At 37.1% G+C, this 22265-nt stretch overlaps 1 protein-coding gene across 1 annotated transcript in view; it reads left to right on the forward strand.

Moving 5' to 3' along the window:
* LEKR1 (leucine, glutamate and lysine rich 1) overlaps positions 1–22265 on the forward strand; it is a 174170-nt gene that overhangs the window by 103277 nt on the left and 48628 nt on the right. Inside the window, exons 7-9 of the mRNA XM_014588300.2 lie at positions 11667–11748; positions 21451–21528; positions 21859–22062. Of these exons, the coding sequence (XP_014443786.1) occupies positions 11667–11748; positions 21451–21528; positions 21859–22062 (364 nt within the window). The remainder of the gene's footprint in view (positions 1–11666; positions 11749–21450; positions 21529–21858; positions 22063–22265) is intronic.

Below are 22265 nucleotides of genomic sequence, written 5' to 3' on the forward strand. Positions count from 1 at the left end.
TATTGTTGGATATTATTTTTTACTTTTTTAAATTAAAATATAAATATCCTCACAGCTAAATTTTTTACATGTCTATGAGCATTACCTTAGGATTTCTTTAGTCTTATGATAACACTGTGTTTTGTTTTTGTGGGGTTTTTATTTGCTTTTATAATGTGTCATTGTGTGGCAGATTTTTTTTATTTTTAGAGTGCAATTAGTCTAGAGTAGTTTTGTAGTTGAAAGCACTCTGTTGAAGAACATTTTGTCCTTTGGCTATTTTTACTGCCATCCCTAGCATGGGGAGAAAGGGTGCAAAAAGAAGAATCAGTACTCTTTGTGGCTGAAGATACACTCTTATCTCCTTCACAGTTTTGCATAGAATTAGTCCTGCATATAGGAATCTCTTTAAGCACTCTAATCATGAAACATGCCCATTCATTAAAGAAAGTTGATATTTATATGGTTATGTAGCTCTACTGAAAAATTTCTTAAATACTTTTAGATCTAAACTTGTTCATCTTTCATTATTTATTTGCTTTATTATTAACCCTAAGTCTTTTTCTTTCTTATCCCGTAAGTGTTTTCAGCTAACATTCTGTTCATTTCATTATAGGTCTCTGTCCCTTCCTATTTAGTTCACTCTGTACTGTCTGTATCCTTTCCTAGTATTTCCTAGTCTTGAAAAAATCTCGGTGTAACTTATAAATACATGTAATTGTGTGAAATTTATTTGTAGATATTCACTAGAACGCAATGCTGTTCTAAAGCATTCAGATTTTTAAATGCACCACAGTTGTTATTATGAGATCAAGTGTTATGTTCATTTTGCCAGGTGAGAAAGCGTGGTTAAATAATTTACCTAGGTATCCTGGTCCGTTGTATGTTGCCATGAAAAAGTACCTGAGACTGGGTAATTTATAAAGGAGAGAAGTTTGTTTTGGCTCATGGTTCTGGAGGCCTAGAAGTCTAAAAGCAAGGGCTTCATGTTGCTTCAATCATGGCAGGAAGTGGAAGGGGCAAGCAGGGGTGATTGTGTAGAGGAAAGAAAGCAGGACTTGCTTTATAATAATCTGCTTTCATGGCAACTAATCCAGTTGTGGGAGAACTCAGTCACTGTTATGAGAATTAACCTAGTCCCTCTTAAAAACCTAATCACCTCTTAAAGGCCCCTCACCACTTAATAACAGTACATTTGTAATTAAATTTCAACATGAGTTTTGGAGGGAACGTACCATGTTCAAATTATAGCACCAGGGTTAAAAAAAATTAATAAAAAACTAGAATTTAAGATTCTCTATCTTATCTGTCCATGATTTTTAAAACCTTTGCCAGAGGGCACATGCACTCACCAGAGAGGGAGAGAGAGAGAGAGAGAGAGAGAGAGAGAGAAAGGGAAGATGAGAAAACAGCCTCCATGGAGGACGGTCACTCCACAGTCCTTTCTCCTCCATTTCTCCCTCCTTTGGAGATTTTGGGCACACATGCACATGCCCCCAGCATATGTTTCAAGCTGCCAGGTCTAGGGCTCAAACCATTCACTCAGCCTTGCAGGATCCAGCTACTTTAATCACCACACCACGTACTGGCCTCTCCATAATTTGTCTTTTATTATAAGACCCTATAATTATCTTCATGTTATATTAGTTTAGTATAATGTTTAGAATTTTTAGAAAAGTGGAGATTTAGCATTTTTTGGCACTAACAATTCTGAACCAAACATCTTAATCCTTAATATTAGACTATATTTCATTTATAAATTTTAAATATTCTGATTACTTCTTTAGCTTGATTTAATCTACTCCTTTCCCCATTCCACCACATGCACAAGTCACATAATTTTATGGTATCGACGTTACCACATCTGTATTGAATTGCCATTTTCTAGCTGTGTATCTGCACCTGTTCTAGCATCTGATTTATAAAAATTTCCAAATACTATTTCAGTCCCTTCTGGCATAATGCAGAAAATGTTAAATGTACTTCAAGAATACTCGTTTTGAAATAGATGTGAATCAAACCTTTGAAATATAAACCCTGAAATGAAATACATTTTGTGAGTGCCTATATCACTATCTGAGTTTTATAAGAGGTTTGCTCGAGTTGATATATGTTAATTTGAAATTGATATATTTGAATACTCATTAAGAACTTTCTTCTGCTATTGGTGCCTATTTTAACATGTGCAAAGGTTTTTTTCTGTGAATGCTCATTATAAAAATTCTAAATGAGATGGTACTTTTGTAAAGGACTAAGAGCTCATCCAACTGTGTTGTGATCATATGTACATATAAATTATATTTAATGCAACAGACTGATTTTGTTCATTGAGATCTGTTATATCTGATCAGAAACTCCACAGTTTCAACCACATCATTAACTATCATCTAACTAAATAAAATAATTCTAAATGGCAGAAAGACAAAACAGATTTTAGCTTAAAGGAGTTATTGACTGGTTATTTAAAAACTTTAATTTTTAGCCTTGATGAATGCATCAAGGCTAAATGGGGCACTTGATTTTAATTTATCTGAATACAAGGGAGTGTATTTTATCGATATTTGCACACAATCTAAACTGGCACAGAACCTAGCTATTTCACAAATGTCTATTGAAATAAAATAACATATTTATGAGAAAGTTACTTTTTAATGCCAAGATATGCACCAGATAATATCAGTGAAAACTGTACAACTGTTTCTGTTCTATATATTTTAACCTTAGGTAAAAATAATCGTAAGCATTTTTACTGACATTCTTATTTCTCAAATCTGCAATATTTCATTTGTTCTTTCAACTATTATTTTTGAAGCAACTTTCATGTATTTTGGGCACCATGACCACCACAGATAAGTTTCCTCCTGCTCTTCTGTAACTTACTTTCTAATAATTTTGCACTATAAGGATTCAATGGCTATAAAGCACTTAGAATACAGTGCCTGGCACACGTAATTACTCTGTCTATTAGCTGCGATGATGATGTTGGAAGACATCCACATATAGATGCTATTCAAAGCCATCAGACTAGATGAGATCACTGGGGCAGGTGATGCAGATAGTGGAGGGGGCTAAAGGAATGATGAAGCCTCTTGTGCCTCTGGACATTTAGAGTGAATCTAATGATGAGAATCATCAATAGAGTGAGAGTGATGAGATTCAGAGCAGAAGTAGAGGAATGGCCTGAACATGTCCACCTTTGGTAGCAGTTGGTGTTTACCTCTCGTTCCACGTGTGTCTGCTGCTGTTCTTTTTTCTTTAACAAGTCATTTAATTCTCAAACAGTCTTATTTGGCAGTAACCATTTTACAGAAAAGGAGAGTGTTGCCAAGAGGTAGAAAAATGACTATGTCAAAAGCTGCTTAAAGTTGGAATTTGATAAAAACACAGCATTACACTTTAGAATTGCTAATGTGGTAGTCTACCTTTTCCACAAACAATTGATTCTAAGTCCCCCCAGTGGATGCCTGGAACTATGGATAACACTGAACCCTATATATCCTATGTTTTTGCCTGTACATACCTTTTATAAATTTTAATTTGTAAGTAGGCACAGAAAGTGATGAATGACAATAACTAATAAAATAGAACTATTTAATGCAACAGACTGATTTTGTTCATTGAGATCTGTTATATCTGATCAGAAACTCCACAGTTTCAACCACATCATTAACTATCATCTAACTAAATAAAATAATTCTAAATGGCAGAAAGACAAAACAGATTTTAGCTTAAAGGAGTTATTGACTGGTTATTTAAAAACTTTAATTTTTAGCCTTGATGAATGCATCAAGGCTAAATGGGGCACTTGATTTTAATTTATCTGAATACAAGGGAGTGTATTTTATCGATATTTGCACACAATCTAAACTGGCACAGAACCTAGCTATTTCACAAATGTCTATTGAAATAAAATAACATATTTATGAGAAAGTTACTTTTTAATGCCAAGATATGCACCAGATAATATCAGTGAAAACTGTACAACTGTTTCTGTTCTATATATTTTAACCTTAGGTAAAAATAATCGTAAGCATTTTTACTGACATTCTTATTTCTCAAATCTGCAATATTTCATTTGTTCTTTCAACTATTATTTTTGAAGCAACTTCCATGTATTTTGGGCACCATGACCACCACAGATAAGTTTCCTCCTGCTCTTCTGTAACTTACTTTCTAATAATTTTGCACTATAAGGATTCAATGGCTATAAAGCACTTAGAATACAGTGCCTGGCACACGTAATTACTCTGTCTATTAGCTGCGATGATGATGTTGGAAGACATCCACATATAGATGCTATTCAAAGCCATCAGACTAGATGAGATCACTGGGGCAGGTGATGCAGATAGTGGAGGGGGCTAAAGGAATGATGAAGCCTCTTGTGCCTCTGGACATTTAGAGTGAATCTAATGATGAGAATCATCAATAGAGTGAGAGTGATGAGATTCAGAGCAGAAGTAGAGGAATGGCCTGAACATGTCCACCTTTGGTAGCAGTTGGTGTTTACCTCTCGTTCCACGTGTGTCTGCTGCTGTTCTTTTTTCTTTAACAAGTCATTTAATTCTCAAACAGTCTTATTTGGCAGTAACCATTTTACAGAAAAGGAGAGTGTTGCCAAGAGGTAGAAAAATGACTATGTCAAAAGCTGCTTAAAGTTGGAATTTGATAAAAACACAGCATTACACTTTAGAATTGCTAATGTGGTAGTCTACCTTTTCCACAAACAATTGATTCTAAGTCCCCCCAGTGGATGCCTGGAACTATGGATAACACTGAACCCTATATATCCTATGTTTTTGCCTGTACATACCTTTTATAAATTTTAATTTGTAAGTAGGCACAGAAAGTGATGAATGACAATAACTAATAAAATAGAACAATTTTAGCGATATGTCAGCATCGCTACTCTTGTGCTTTGGAGCCATTATTATGAAAAGTAAGGGCTACTCCACGAGCACTGTGGTACTGTCACAGCTGATCCAGTAACCTGGCTATCTACTAAGTGACTGTCAGGCAGGTAGCATGTACATGGTGGACAAACTGGACAGAGGGATGATTTACATCCTGGAACCAATGGGATGATGCAAGATTTCATTACGCTACTCAAAATTTAAAAGTTCTAAGTTGTTTACTTCTGTAATTTTTCATCTAATATATTCAGACTGTGGTTGAACCTCGGTAACTGGAACTGTGGAAAGCCAAACCACAGAAAACGAAACCACACTCAAGGGGTGGAACTAAAATATAGAAGGTCATTCATGACCTTGAAAAGAGCTGTTTTTATGGAAGAGTGAACAAAAACGTTTGATTGGCATTAATAGAAAAGAAACTGGGAAAGAGGAAAACATAAAAAGGGAATCATGAGTGGCTGAGAAATGTGATGAGATGCTCAGCTTCAATATTAAGCAGAGAACTGCAAATTTAACCAACAGCATGACGCTACTTTGAACACTTTGGATTGGCAACAATTAGAAAAATAGCTGTTGCTATTGAGTGTTAGGACAGCAGGGGCTTTGATTTAGTGAGATGGGAGCATAAGCTAACACCTCCATTTAGGGAACCGTCTGGCAGTATTTAAGTATGAGTAAATCTGTGAGCTCATACATATACCTACTACTGCTCTGGGGCCATAACTGCAGAAAAGTCTCCCATATGTACACAAGAAGATGAGTGCAAACTTTGATTACAGGATTATTTGTGATGACAAAGTTTCAAGTAATCTAGATGACATTACTATGGGACTGGATAAGTAAAGAGTAGTATGCACACTTGATGAAATATTTGTAGCAGTCAGGAAGGAATGATTATATCTCTATGTATAGGTCTCAAAAATGTAATGTTGAGTGAAAAAGTAAAAATTAGAGTGAGATTTGTGTCATAACATGATTTGTGTAATTTTTAACACCTGTGAAAAATTAAGTCTTTTTGCTCATAAGATGCAGATAGGCCTATATTACATTATATTCACAAACATATGGGCCAGTCATAGCCTAGTGGTTAAGGGAGCTGGATCCCATATGGCTTATTGCATGTTTCAAATCCCAGACCCAGCAACTTGAAAAACATGCCAGACGTGTGTGTGCACACATGCCCAAAATCCTGAGGGAGAAATGAAGGGATTGTGGCATGACCATGCCCCATGGTGGAGTGCTTTCTCCCTTTTCTCTGTTTCTTTCTGGCAAGCACATATGCCCTCTGACAAAGTAAAAAAAAAAAAAAAAAAAAACATGCATAGTTGCCCTCTAGAATTGATCTTCCCCAAATGCAAATACACATGTCTCTTATTACCTATCTTAAAAACAAACAAGCTACACTTCTTGTTACAATACCCCCCTCCAGCTAAATTTCTCTGCTCCCTGTCAACACAGTCAAATAAGCTACTTTAATTGCTATTTTGACCTCATCTCTCTTCACCCAAAACACATTTTCTTCTCTGCCTTGTTTTCTTTTATACTTTGAACACACTGAACAGAGTGATTAGGTTCCTTAGTACAGAACATGCTGTTATCCTAGGCCTCTCTCTAAATGATAGATCTACATTTTTTCAAACACGGAAATACAGTGAATAATATAACAAACGTGTGAACCCATCACCCGTATTTAACACATTTTAATGTTTGGCCAGTTACTCTATTGATTGTTAAAGGAAACACACACACACACACACACACGCACACACGCACACATACAGTTGAAAACCCCATTTTTACTTTTCCCCACACAACAATAATCACTGGTGACCCCCGCCCAGGTGCATGAACAAAGACCTCTAGGTGAGAGTAATGAGATTCAGAGCAGAAGTAGAGGAATGGCCTGAACATGTCCCCTAGTGGTAGCAGTTGCTGTTTACCTCTTGTTCCACGTGTGTCTGCTGCTGTTCTTTTTACTTTAAGGAGTCATTTAATTCGGAAACAGTCTTACTTGACAGTAATCATGTTACAGACAAGGAGACCAAAACACCTGAACTCGTACATCCCAAACAGAGCCAGGGACTTGAAACTGGGCAACATGGTTTGAGTGTGCGACTCCTCCTTCCTATCCTTTTAGATAAGATATGTTAAGAGAGTTGGGCTTTTGTTTTCCCCTGTCTTCAGTTAGCTCTACCATTTAGAAAAAAAAAAAAAAGCAATCTTTAATTTCTCACTAAGAGAAAAAAGTTTCCTCGGATCACTGGGTGCCAGTTTTTCTGCCTGCTTGTTCTTACATTATGCTTCTTTAACCTGGATTTATTTTCCTCCATATAGCACTTTGAACTTGTTTTCTTTATCCAGGAAGTATTAAGTTTAAAATATTTCTCCACTATAAAGATTTTATGTATTGTTCTCTCAAACTTTATACTAACCTAATATGTCCTCCAAGTGACTATAAAGTTTTATATCATCCTATAAAATAGCTACCTTTTTTGTGTTTGTAGTTTCTAGAAACCTTTTGGAATAACAGGATTTTCTTAAATAACTAATTAGCCCAAGTCTGATGTCGGTGTAATGCAATCCAGCAAGCAGCTGGCTGCGTATGAAGAGAGGCTAAGAGCTCTTTTTTGTTTTGTTCATTTAAAATCATTTGCGTCTTATTTAATATTTGCAAAGAACGCAGTCACATCGTAGTAGAATTTGCTGTTGTAAATTTTGGATTGTTTCCATGGGTTCCGCCTTACATCTGCGTGGTGTTTAAAGCCAATGCTTCCTTTCTTTTTGTAGGCATTCAGGGCCTTTTGCCTCATAATCCAATGTCATGCTGAATGACAGAAAATTGAAGTCGAATTTATTTAACTATAGAGAAGGCCTGAACAGAACAATACACTTATTTAAGAACTCCTTTCCTTAGAAACTGAAGGAGCTGTTTTGTGCAGGTGGCTTAATCTCTCTGCTGCTTATCCTAACTATGTTCCTTTATTTACTGAGGACAGGAACTGGGCACTCTGCTTCTGAAAACAAAAGAACCCTCCTAGTCTACTAGAGCCTCTAATAAACCAGTAGGATGCTTATGCCTCATTCAGAACAACAAAGATATGTCCTATGTTTTTAAAAAATAACTCTTAGCACTTCTTGATTAGAAAATTTTTTAAAGTAGAAATAAATAAACAACATGAAAATGTATTAATCAACTCCTGATCATACACTCACTGATGGGCCTTTTACGTTATGACTTATTTATAATAAATCTTTTTTATCTCAGTTCTGTTTGGTGTCTTCTCATCTTCTGTATCTTTGTTGACATTACTTGTATTTTCTGTTTCTGTTTACTTCACATCAAAGCCTATGGCAGCCTTCAAAGCTTTCTGTTTTTAAAGCAAAACATTTATTATTTTCCCACATTTTACTCAGAGATGTTGTGGAATACATAGCAATGATTCTGGGAGGAAGTGACTTCTCTACTCATTGGCTATTATGAATTAAAGACTAAGCTATATATGTTGGTATTGAAGGAGATGGGGAGATTTAGGTGAGTATCTAAAGAGAATAATATTGGAAATAAAATAGCTTTTCTTCTTGAGTTAGCTTATGGCAGCATAGTTTATTTTACTTTAAATCCAATAAATTCTAGAACTATGGTGTACATGCATATTCGAATGTGACCTAAGAATACTTATCAAGTTATAAAAGTGAGCTTTGAGGACTAGAAGTTGGTGTAATGGCTATGTCGCCGGACTCCCAGGTAGTCGACCACGGTTCGAGTCCAGGACCCAGTGGCTTAAACTCACACTGGACACGTGCGCGTGTGTGCCCAAGATCCTGAGAGGAGAATGGAGGAGAAGGGATTGCGGCGTGGCCATCCCTCTGGGGGGTGATTTCTCACTTTCTGTCTCTTTCTGGCAAGTGCACATGCTCTGTAGCAAAAACATCTCCAAAAAAAGGGCTTTGTATTAGCTACCATTTTTACTGTCTACCATTCTATTAATTCTCGAGTAATTAAATATTAATTGCATAAAATTTTTACATCAAGTACCAATCCTTTGGGGTTTATTTTTAAGATATTAATTCTTCCTTAAACTTAGCTATATTTAGAAGTAATGTAACAAAATTTCTCACGTGGGCTCAGACCTGTGCTTTATCTAGTTTAGGATTATATCCTGACAAAAGCAACAAGAGACATTTAATAGGAAAGCATAATTATTCTCTCTGATGTCAGTCTCATAAAATAGTCACAGTGGTACCATATTTGTCTTAAAATATTTTATTCATTATAATATATTCATTTTTAAGCTATTCAAAAATGTAGACCATCATTTGGAGTTAAGCATTCTGTCAGTTACTATATATTTTTTGTAAGAAAAAGACTTTTCATTTGTCTTAAGTATACCTCTTTAAGAATTTTGGGATATGGCAATGGATATATAGCCTTGTTAACTATACTTTCATGGGCAAATATAGAATTCCCTTGCAGCTTTTATATTTCAAGAGTCAATGTGAGAGAGCTAAGGACCTGGGAACAGACAGACCTGAGTTTGAATGACGAGATCACTTCTAACTAGCAGGTTACTTTTGATAAGTTAATTACTTTCTCTGATCTAGAGAGTCTTCATCCGTAAAAAGAAAATATACACCTGTTTTTCATGGTGGTTGTGGTTATTTACAAATAAATGCTATAGAAGAAAGCACCCTGCACAGTGCCTGGATATGATGCATCAACAAACACCAATTTCCTTCCTTCCTCATTCTTCAGAGTATGAGTCAAAATCTTTTGGCTGAACCTGTGTCAATAGAACCCCTCTGCAAGCCCACTTGAACTTAATAACAAAGAAGCACATTACAGAACATTCACAGGGCTTACTGTTTTCAAAAGGTTGTCCTCAAAAATGAACTCCCTGTGTACGTTTTCTCTTTTCTTTTGGCTGAACCTGTGTCAATAGAACCCCTCTGCAAGCCCACTTGAACTTAATAACAAAGAAGCACATTAAGAACATTCACAGGGCTTGCTGTTTTCAAAAGGTTGTCCTCAAAATAAACTCCCTGTGTACGTTTTCTCTTTTCTCCCATATAATATCTCTCGGTAAGCAGAAAAAATATAACCCACAAATATCTGTCAAGTAAGCTCATGCTGAATCTTGTTGAGGGGCCTCCTCTAAAACAGACCCCTTTAGCAGAGTATAAACTATTCCATGAGCTCGACTGCTGGTTAATTTACTTACTGGTTGTTAAGACACCAGGCTAAAGAATTGAAAGGATCACATTTGCTTTTCACCTGGAAAAACTGAGCTATTAGCACCCACATAGCAGTATGAAGGATAAAACAGAACAATATGTGTAAGGAGATGTTGGGTCAAAGGATACCAAATTTTAGTTGGGTAAGTGGAGTAAGTTCAAGATGTCTATTGAACAACATGGTGACTGTAGTTAATTCTAGTATATTATATTCTTAAAAATTCCTAAAAGTAAATTTTGTGTTTTTACCACAAAAAAAAATAAATTTGTGAGAGTAATGCATATGTTGATTGGCTCAATTTAGCTATTCTACCATGTATATAAGTTTCAAACATCATGTTGTATAGAATAAATACATGCAATTGTCAATTTAAAATTTGATTAGTAAATTTTAAAATACTGTATTTAAAAGTGAGTAAGCAAAGATTTATACACATTTATACACATGTTTGGTAAATTCTAATTAAAACATTTATTTAGAGCTAATTTATTTTCTTTAAAAATTAAAACTTTTTTTTTTAGATTTAAGGAATTGCTCTTCATAAAGGCACATTAAAGATTTATATAAAAGGTTAATGTATTTATATAAATGCATAAATATTTTAACATTTTCTATTTAAAATGTTATTAAAACACTTGAGAAGATGAAACCTAGACATTTTATAATTCCAGTATTTTGATTTTTTTTTTAATCTGTAGAAACCAGTTACTTCATTTGCGAAAGTTTGTTTTTTCACTTTAGCTTCTCAAAACGAGTACCAGCAAGGACTGTCCTTGGGGCTAGGGTTCAGATCATGATTCCCACATACAGGCTAATGGCGGGACTTAGATAATTCAAGCCATTTGTTCTTTCTGCTGTCGTTTCAGTTCTGGATCCACACACATGTTAGGCATCACTGCTTAAATAATCTTCCTCAAATACTGCTTAAATTCTCTAGTTCAAGACTGAGGAAGCTAATTTCCTGCTCGTAGTCTCTTTGGCTTTGAAAGTCATTTAAATGCCTTTTAGATGCTACCCAGAGTTAGCAAATTCTTACCATGAGCCTGTCACGTGATTTGTCTATTTCATTTCTACCAAGAGGATGTGGCATACTTCTCAGTCCCAGACCACGAGAGCAAGCTCAGGCAGTCAAGTGTGTCATCAGTGAGTCACATGATCAGAGATCTCCTCAACAATTTTTTCTTAAAGTTTCCTTATTTATTTCTGCAATGAGAGAGACAGAGACTGAGAGAAAAATGTATGTGTTGGCTACATAAATTTCCTTGGAAAACATTAATAAAAGTTGGCCTATTTGCTATTTGAAAATTAGCATAAAGATGGGAGTGGGAGCAGAGAAAAGCCAACAAATCAGGTCTGTCAAACCCCATTTATCCTACGGGTTGTTAGAGAGGGCTGAGCTGGATGTGGTCATATAGGCCAAGTGGAGTAAACAGGTGCTATCTTTTTCAGAAGCCGAGTGGCAACGTGAGAAGAATAGTTTGTTCTATGAAAATATCTGGACACTTGAAAATGTACTAATCAGATGAATACATGTGTCATTTCAGATTTACAATGTCAAGTAGAGGCGCTTGGGTTGAAACTTCAGAATGCCGTTATGGAGATGGACAGCTATAAAGAAAGGCTCATGTAAGATGGGGAACACTAAATGACTTGTCAGATGACATTGCCCTTAGATGTGTCACACGCAAAGAATTTAGGAAGTCCCCAGTGTGTTCTCTGTGACCTTTGGCAGGGACTCAGTTGTGTGGGGACAGTCTACTGCTGTTTGGCTCCTTTGCTGGATGACAGGGTGTTGAAGGACGTGGAAATATTTTTACATACGTAAAGGGGTTCTTCCCCTTAAGAAGAAACTTGCCTATCCAGGTATTAAAGCTTCCACCATTTGTTCAAATGCAGTAACTTAATATGAAATTCTCTTGAGTTTTTTCCTTATCTTTGTCTCTTTATTATCTGTCCACAAGAAATAATATTGAAGTTGTTTCTTAAAATGACCAATGTTAGTTTTCGTGGAACCTTTGACATGTTGGTGTACTTATGCTTTAGGTTAAAAAAAATGTCGGAAAGCAACTGTTCAGAAAATGATCTTGTAAATATCCAGAGTACTATTTCTTTTAAAAATTAATTTTCCTGGGGCCAGTAGGTTAAGGCCCTGAACTCCCACATGGTCAACTGTGGTTCAAGTCCTGGACCTGGCAGCCTGAAAAATCATGCCAGGCACGTGTACATGCATACCCAAAATCCCAGGAAGAGAATGAAAGAGAAGGGATTGTGGCATGGCCATCCCCCTTGGGGGTGATTTCTCTCTCTTTCTCACTGTATTTCTCCAGTGAGCACATGTGCCCAATGGCAAAAACCTAAAAAAAAAAAAAAAAAAAAGACTTTTCTTAAGAAATTTAAAAAATACTTCACAGTATAAAGGAAGTATATTTATAATTTAACACTAAAGTAGAATATATATATATAAGTATATTTGAAAAATGTAAGTATTTTATTTTACTTTGTGGTGTATAATCTGGTGGCTCTCATTTTCAATTCTTGTATTTTAGAAGAATGAACTCATAAGAAATATAAATATTTAGAATGCTTAGTAACCAGATGTTTGTTGTTGACCATGGACTGCTCCTAAGAGTGATGTGTTTAATAAAATGTTGAACAACACAATGAAGAACAAATTCCAAATGCCCCATCAAATCAATGCATGCTTGGATTACTTGTAGCAAAATAGTTTTTTGAAGAAAAATAAAAACAAAATATTTGTGCTTTATAACACTGGTTAATAGTACAATACCTAGAATAGCTCTGTTGTCTTTATATGATGGCTGGGCTTAAAGAACTGAGTAGTCATGCAGTCCTTGGATGAATCCTTGGGCCCAGGAGATCACTTTCTGGAAGACAAGAAATACGAAGAAGAAGTAAGATAGTGGTTCTGGGTATGGGGGGTGGAATCATTGTTCCCCTCCTTCTGGGAACATGAGGGTGGAGGGTAGAGCTTTGGTGATCTAGATGTCTCACGTGAGGAGCAGTCTAGGCAGGCCACAGCTATTGTGTGATGTTTGCTTCTGGGAGCTTTAGAAGTACAGAAGGCACAGTTCTGGAATAGGAAAGTGGTGCTGGCACCCAAATAATCTAAAGGGAACTCATGAACATGTTAATACTCATTAGTTAGAGTCCTAGAAAGTTAGGAGAGAAGCTTAACATAGAAATAGCATACTGAAGAAAAGGAAAAAAATGAGGCTGGATGGTAGTGCATTGGTAAAACGCAGTGATCTAAAAGGCTGACCCACATGGGAAGGTTCTCAGTTCATATCCAGCAACCTCCCTGAGTATACTGGGCAAACATGGGCCCATGATCTAAGGCTGGCTGAAATTGTGGGTGGATTGTGGTATCAGGACTCTGTTGAGGGTGCTGTGTGTGTGTGTGTGTGTGTGTGTATGTTTTATATTTCTCTCATTCATGGAGGAAATGAATAAATAAACTTGAGAAAGGAAAGAAAAAGCTTAGCAGTTGTGATAAGCTTTTTTTTGCATTTTTTATCATTTAAAAAAATTTTATTGCAGACTAAGTCTTAGTATGTACTAGTAGCATTTAATATTAGCACAGGTTTTGTGGTACTTTTTGTTAATTATACTTTTAGCATAGTTTGTAATATGGATGCTGAGAAATTATGAGTGATGGTAGATTGTAGTTGGAGGGAAAAGCTATACCAGCTCATTAAAGTCTGTCAAACTAATTACCTGAACAATTACAGAAATGTTTATGCTTTGTGTCAGTTTATAAAACTGATGCTTCCTGCCCATAGAAGACCTTCTAAAACAACACACAGACACACACACACACACACACACACACACACACACACAGAGCACACCCAGTTTCAGAAAAGTGAGTTATAAAAGATGGAGCCACTTAAATAGCCCCAAGTGCTTTCTCCACCTTTACCTGACTCTAGCTCTTCCATGTATGCTCTGTCTGCTTTTCTTCACTGCTAGTACTATGTCAGGGAGGGTGGGTATTTGGCATCAGAACCCAGGACTGTTCAAGCCCCAGGTGCTAGAGGTCAGCGGTCTCCCAGTACTATATACTTCTAGCCAAGTCTGTGACTTGACCATCTTTTCTTTTTCTTTATGATTAATTCTGAAATTAAAATCATTAGTTCAAAAAATTGGACATACAATTTGTTAATAAATTGGGGATTTACTGTATACACCCACATGTCTTTGGATGTCCAGAAATTAGAAGATGCTATGAAAATAGTTTCTTTAAAGTTTTTATCTTCAGACTTTGTAGGGGGTGGGAATAGGAAAGGTCTTCACCTGTCCAACTTAAGATAATTTTTGTTTTAAGATTTTAACTACTGGGACCAGCAGTTAGCATAATGGCTATTTCGCTGAACTCCCACGTAGTCGACCGCGGTTCATGTCCCGGACCCAGTGGCTTAAAACTCATGCCGGGCGCGTGTGCGTGTGTGCCCAAGATCCCGAGAGGAGAATGGAGGAGAAGGGATTGCGGTGTGACCATCCCCCCTGGGGGGTGATTTCTCGCTTTCTGTCTCTATGTCTCTCTCTGTCTGTCTGGCAAGCGCACGCACCCTGTAGCAAAAACCTCTCCAAAAAAAAGAGAAAGAAATACAAGTAGTTTCTAGAAGCTAGGAAAAGAAGGAAATGAATTCTACCCTGGAGCCTCCAGAAGAAATAGTCCTGGTGACACCTTGATTTTATGACTTTCAACCTCCAGAACTGTGAAACGATACAAGTATGTTGCTTTGAACTCTAAGCTTGTTGTAAATTTGTCATAGCAACAATAGGAAATGAAGCTACCGTTGTATTCAGAAGAGCACATGATGGGTTTGGATTTATTTAGAGAACAGCAGGAAGCTTTTGGAGGATTTTAGGCAGGAGAGTGATCTAATCCATATTTTGAGAAGTCACTGTGGTTACAACTTGGAGAAGAGACTGGAGTAAGAGTAAAATGGAAGTCGTGGAGACTGAGTGGGAGGGTTGTGTGTTCGTGCAAGTGAGCAGGGACTCTGGGTTAGCCTCAGGCTGTAACCTGAAGATGGCGAGAAGCGTGCCAGAGGTCAATATGACAGGATTACCTGATGGAGGAGATGTAGCTGGGGAGAATGGAGACTAGAAATGAAAGGAAAGAACAAGGGTAGGGTTTGAAGCTTTCCAGCATCAGGGTAGACTGTTGAGAGGCAGTATAGAGTAAAGAACCCAGACTCCAGATCTAGACTACTGGTTTTCGAATCCCAACACTATTACTTAGTAGTTTTGTCACCTTAGGGAAGTTACTTATCTCTCTGGTCTCAGTTCTTGCAGCTATGAAATGGGAATAAGAACTGCTTTGAAGTACGTGAGATACATATTACCTGTTAGTATCATTTTCTGTTTGTCCATTTATTGAAGTGGGAGAATCTGTGCAAGAAATAGGTATGCAGTGTGGTGAAATCGAAAGCAAAGCTCTTGTTCTGTTAGAGTTGAGGTGCCTTTAGACAACTAAGTGGAAATATCAAGGAGGCAGTTTAGATGGGCTATTTCACAAAAAGGAGTGAAATGGTATGGACCATTGGCTTTCCAATTGGGGGAAAATAACCAATTGTTTCATCTTATTTCTTTTGCTTTGAGTGGCAGGAGCAGCAGGGGCCCTTCTGAGGTCTTATTGATGGCAATTGAAGAGAAAGGATTAGCACTATTTGCTGAGAGTAAAAGAAGGAATGCAGAGCTTTAAGAGACATAGGCAGTCTTTCTGCTCCTTCCAGTTCCCTCCCATCTTAATGAAGGTGAAGATAACAATTGGGTAGTGAAGGGTAGACCAGAAAGAGTGGCTTAACTGGCATTGGGGATGACAGAGCTGTGGTGAGGGGAGACCTCAGGATGGGAGGTACCCTAGGGAGCAAACTTTAAAAAAGAAACAATTCACAGCCCAGAGTGATTATCCACATAGTTAGTAAAATAAGCACTAAATGGAGTTTTACTGCCCCTCTTGACTTGGACCAAGTGTATATAAGAGTGAGCATATAATGCAATTATAGTAGGGCAGCTAAATCTCAAGACTTTTAAGGTTTTTGCCAAAGGGCACATGAACATGGGGGGAGAAGCAAAACAGTGAGAAGGAAAGTGGAAAATCATCCCCCAAGGGGGATGGCCACTCTGCAATTCCTTCTCCATTCTTCTCCCAGGATTTTGGGTGTACACACAAATGTGCCTGATGTGACTTTCGAGCCACCAGGTCTAGGACTTGAACCATAGTTGGCCATGTGGGAGTCCAGTACCTTAACCACCATCCCACTTGCTGGTTCTAATCTCAAGGCATTTTTATTTATTTGTTTATTTTATCTTTTTGGAGAGATTTTGCTATAGAGTGTATGCACTTGCCAGAGAGACAGAAAGCTAGATATCACCCCTTAGGGAGAATGAGCATGCTACATTCTCTTCTCGGGATCTTGGACAAGCACACACATGCACCCAGAATGAGTTTGAAGGCTTTGGGTCCAGGACTCAAACCACAGTCAACCATGTGGGAGTCCAGCAATATAACCATTACACCATCTGCTGGTCCCTTAAGACATTTTTAAAAGAAACATTTCTGTTTGATATCAGAGCAGATATATAAAACTTAGAACACATACAATTTTTTTTAAATGAAGCTATAGTTACATTTTAATATATCCATTCAGTTTATATTTTTTATAAGTAAGCGTATCTTTTAATGTAATTGGGAGCATACATTATGGACTGTTTTGCAAGCTGTTCTTACCTGGTAGTGTATCTTGGGTATTTTTCCATGCCATTACATGATATGGAGAAGCAAGTTTTCATGTATTTATCCTCCTGCCTCAGCCTCCCAAGGAGCTGGGAGGATATATGTGCTCCACCAGGCATGGCCCTCTTCTACAGACGCTTTCAGTATATTACCCAGACCAGCCTCAAACTCACTTTCCTCCTGCCTCAGTCTCCCTGAGTTACTGGGATTGCAATCTCAGGTGAAGGTGCAAGACCTTTACGTTGGACCAGGAACCAAATCTGGAGCTCCCGTATCATACCAGCTAGTGCAGCACAGTGTCTTAGCAGTGCGCACCACCATGGCTGGGCCCATTTATAGGTCATTATTGACAGCTAAAAGTACTGCAATCCATGGATGAACTATGACTTATTTACTAATCCCTCATTTTCAGAACGTACGAATTTTTCATTTTCTAAATAAGATTCTCAGAAAATTCATACAGCTAGATCTTTCTACTCATACATCATTATTTCCCTAGGATAATTTTTGCTAGGCTCAGACCTGAATATTTTTAAGGCTCTTAATGTATAATGACTCATTGCCCTCTCATAAGAGTATGCCGAATTATTATCTCAGTAGTAGTCATTTGTAAATATCTATTCTCGACTTCTAGTCAATATAGAGTAGTATGATTTTTAAAAATCAATAAAAATTATACCTCTGCACTTCCGGCTCCTTGTCGCCTTTCCTCTGTGACTCGCTGGAGCCAGGCAGCCTTTGCCTGCCTTTCTGCTGTACGTTATTACTCTTTTCCTTATTCTTTCTTTTCTGATGTTTTATTTAGAAGTAACTTCAAACTTCGAAAAGGTAAAAATAGTTCAAAGAGCATCCACAGTCTTTACCCAGATTCACCTGTTGTTAACATTTTAACTCATATGCTTTCTCTTTTTCTACACGCACAAAAATACATACATATACATATATATATATACACGTATTTGTAATCTGACATCAAAATTTATATTCAGTTTTACTGGAAGATTATTTTGGGGTAAAGGATAAATGAAATAGCAGGTGTCCTCTGTCATAACAGTCTTTGTTCATCTTCACACTTTTTTTTCTTTAGTTGCCAAAGAGTACGTATGCTTGCCAGAAAGAGAGATATATGCATATATATATATATATGTATGTGTGTAGATACAGTGATATTTTTTCCTGAATCGCTTAGAGTAACGTACATACAACATAGCTCTTTACATCTAGTTATTTCAGACCTCCTTTCCTCTGGATGGTGATATTTTTTAATAACCACAGTCAAGTAATCAGTGTCATAAATTAACATATAATATTAGGTCATCGGGAAAGTCATGACGTATTCTTCTATGCAAAAGTGTGTCATGACTGTCCCGACAACCCAATACTTTACCATCCATGTTTGAGTTCTGTCAGCTGGCCGAATGGTATCCTTTATAGCATTTTCTCTCCAGTATAGGATCCAGCCTAGGGTCAGTGTACTCGATTGTCTCTTTAGACCACTTTAATCTAGACTGTTTCCATAATCTGTCCTTGCTTTGATGACATCAGCGTTTTTAAGAAGTGCAGATCCCTCACACTGCTTTGAAAAATAGAAACTTGCATATTTTGTATTGTCCTGATGTTCCTCCTGATTGCGTGGTCTCAGCCAGAAAACCCCGCAGGCGGTGATGTGTCCTAAGGGCTTCACATCCAGAGGCATGTGATAACCATCTGCCTTTCACTGTTGATGTTAATTTTTGATCACCTTGTCAAGGTATTGCTCAGTATTTCCACTGTATAATTACCAAAGGCTTTTGTCCCCTCTTAATTAGTCTACAAGGGATGCTTCAAATACATGCAAATACCTTGCTCCTCACCAAAACTGATCCCTAGATATATCATCCATTAATGACTTTGCCCTATCCAGTCTTTATGATGATTTTCTATACAGAACAATGTCCCTCTTTATTAGTCAGCCCTCAGCATTGTACTGTTAGGGAGATCCTCTCTCCTTCTATTTGTGTATGTGTTGTACAGACTCACAAGTTCCTATTTTTCAATGACTTATAATTTATTGCTGTACTTAATTATTTTGGTACTCAGATTGTCCCAGGCTTAGTGAGTGAGAGCCCCTCCCAGCTGGCTCTTCTGACTCTGGAACATGATTACACCATCTTTTGCAAGCACTTTTATTTTATTTTTTATTTTTTAATTTTGCTATAAGGCACATGCACTTGCCAAAGAAAGACAGAGAGAGGGAAAATGAGAAGGGGGGATGGCCACACCACACTTCCTTCTCCTCTGTTCTCTTGGGATCCTGGTCGCACATGCACGGGAGCCACGCATGATTTTCAAGCTGTCGGATCTGGGATTTGAACTGTGGAATCACCTGCTGGCCCGTTCATGATGATTTTTACATGATCATTCATAATACATTTTAAGTCATTCTGCAAGTAGAGTAGACTCGCTGATAATCTAATATACTTCATTGTGCAGTTTATAAGCTATTTTGAGATACATTCAGAACATGAGTTATTAATGAGCAGTCTAGATAAATTTAAATTGGAATATTAATCTTTCTTTATATATTAACCTTTTGAGTATTGTTACAAAACCCAGTCACATAAGATCAAGGCAAACATTTACTTCAGTTTTAGAATTTTCATTTGGTTCTTCTTAATGGTTTTTACTTCTCTGATGAGATTTATCAATTAGAGCAGGTTTTCCTTTATGTCTTTGAGCAGAGTTATAATTGCTCCTTCAAAAATCTTTGTCTGCTAAAATATCTGGGTCATCTCAGAGTCAGTCTCTGTTAACTGTCTTTTTTTTTTTTTTTTTTTTTTTTTGAGAGGTTTTCGCTATAGGGCGCATGCGCTCGCCAGACAGACAGAGAGGGACATAGAGACAGAAAGCAAGAGATCACCCCCCAGGGGGGATGGTCACGCCGCAATCCCTTCTCCTCCATTCTCCTCTCGGGATCTTGGGCACGCACGCACATGCGCCCTGCGTGAGTTTTAATCCACTGGGTCCGGGACGTGAACCGCGGTAGACTACGTGGGAGGCCAACGACATAGCCATTACACTAACTGCTGACTCCCAACTGTCTTTCTTTTGAGAATGGGTCAAACTTTTCTGGTTTGTTTTTTTTTTTAAATATGTTGAATAATTTCGTGCTATATTCTGAACATGATGGTTATTATGTTATGGAGATTGTGGATTCTGTTATATCCATCCAAAAAATGTTGTGATTGTTGTTGTTGATGGTGGTGGTGGCAGTGGTATAGCTTTAAGAAGGCAATTAACTTGATTGGCCTTAAACTGCTAACTCTGTCTCTAGGCAGCAGTTCTGTATCAGTTCAACACTTTTATCTCTAACTAGGTTGCTTAGAGTCTGCTCTGTGCACAAGTTGCTCAGGGCTCAGCGAGACAAGTGGGCAGAATTTATATGCACTATTTGGGACTCCCTCTCTCTGCCTCTCATCTATTCACAGTTCCCCCATCACTTTCCAGCAGTTGTGGTTACCCTAAATACTGTCCTCTGGTTCTTCAGGCAAGAAAGACAGGAGTTTTCTACCAGTGTTTTAGTTCCCTTGTGTGGTACACACTTGGGCCTGCCTTCAGGCTTAAAATAATGTTTTAAAAACTTAACTTAGTGCTGTTATCTCATTCCAAACACCTATGATTAACCCTTGAACAACACCAGTTTGAGTTGCATGTGTTCATTTAAATGCATGGCCACACCACAATCCCTTCTCCTCAATTCTCCTCTTAAGATTGTGGTCAGCCATGTGTGAATCCAGAGCCTTAACCACCACGCCACTTGCTGGCCCTTCTTTATGATTTTCTTAATAACATTTTCTTTTCTCTAGCTTTCTTTATTATAAAAATACAGTAAATAATACATATAACATAAAACAAATATGTGCTAATCCATTGTTTATGTCACTGGTAAGGCATCTAGTCAACAATTTGGGAGAGTCAAAAGTTTTACTCAGATTTTCTTTCTTTTTTTTTAAGAGAAATCTTTGCTATACAGGCGCAAGCACTCACTGGAAAGTCAGACAGAAAGCAAGAAATCACCCCACCAGGGGGGATGGCCATGCTGCAATCCTTTCTCCTCCATTCTCCTCTTGGGATCTTGAGCACACACGCACACACGCCCAGTGTGAGTTTTAAGCTGCCAGGTCCAGGATCGAACCAAGATCAACTACGTAGGCACCCAGCAACTTAACTGTTATACCATTTGCTGGTTCCAGATTTTCAACTGAGCAGGAGATGAGTGATCCTAACCCTGGCATTGTTCAATGGTCAACTGTACTTCCCTACCAAATCTCCCTGCTTTTGGTCACTTTCCATGCAGATTTGAGTGTGTGTGTATAGTTTTCTGCTGATTGTTTTTTACTAAGCTTTCTGATAGGAGCTTACTTGGCCATTATCAAAGTGGACTGGTAATTTATTTCTTTAAAGAAATAATGTGAAAAATGTGAAATTCTTCCCATAGATGAGTGAAATTACAATATAGAAAAACATTTATACTTTAGCTATATTGAAATAATAAATTTGAATCTCTTTTGTATTATTTTTAGGAATAAATCTAATGAAGTTGATGACTGTCAAAGAGAACTTAGAAAACTGAAGTTTGAATCCATCATTTCTGAGTCACGGTAGACAATGCACATTTTTAAGTACTTTTAATAATTGAATTTAAAACTCTATTTTAAATAACATTTTATTTTAAATGCACTTAGCTTTTCTCATTGTCTGTTTATATAAAAATATGTTTTTAGAGCTTATAGTGTCTTGATATTGTTCATTGTTTTTGCCTCTGCCTAAATGGGAGAATTTTTAAATCACAGGACTATCTATTTTCTTAGCATCTTTAATTTTTTAAGGTTAAGTTTATAATTTCAAATGTGCTTTTCAGTTAGCTTTGATAAATATAAAAATGCAATACCTAATGCACGTTGGTATGATGTTTTTCTGGTCCTTTTTAGGCACACTAGACTGCTTAAAGAAAAGGAAGACTCTTTAATGACTTGTCAACAAATATATAAAACTTTACAGGAAGAGCTGACTGCCAAAGAAAGGCAAGAAGAAGACATAAAAAGAAGAATTAGCCTGGCAGAAAATGAACTAGAGATAACCAAAACTCTTCTGAATCAGACAAAGGAAGAGGTTGTAACACTAAAAAATGAAAGGTACAGTCAAGGATAATTTCTTACAAAAATATTTCATATTTAAGTTGGTATTCCATATATATTGGGTCATTGGAAAAGTCATGTATTTTTCTATACTTTTCTATTTTTTCTCCTTTTTTTTTTCTTTTTCAGAGTTTTTTTGCTATAGGGAGTGTGCGCCAGCCAAAAAGACAGAGAGAGAGAAACAGAAAGCGAGAAATCAC

This window comes from Tupaia chinensis, unplaced genomic scaffold, assembly GCF_000334495.1.
Source record: "Tupaia chinensis unplaced genomic scaffold, TupChi_1.0 Scaffold000272_1, whole genome shotgun sequence".
NCBI lineage: Eukaryota > Metazoa > Chordata > Mammalia > Scandentia > Tupaiidae > Tupaia > Tupaia belangeri.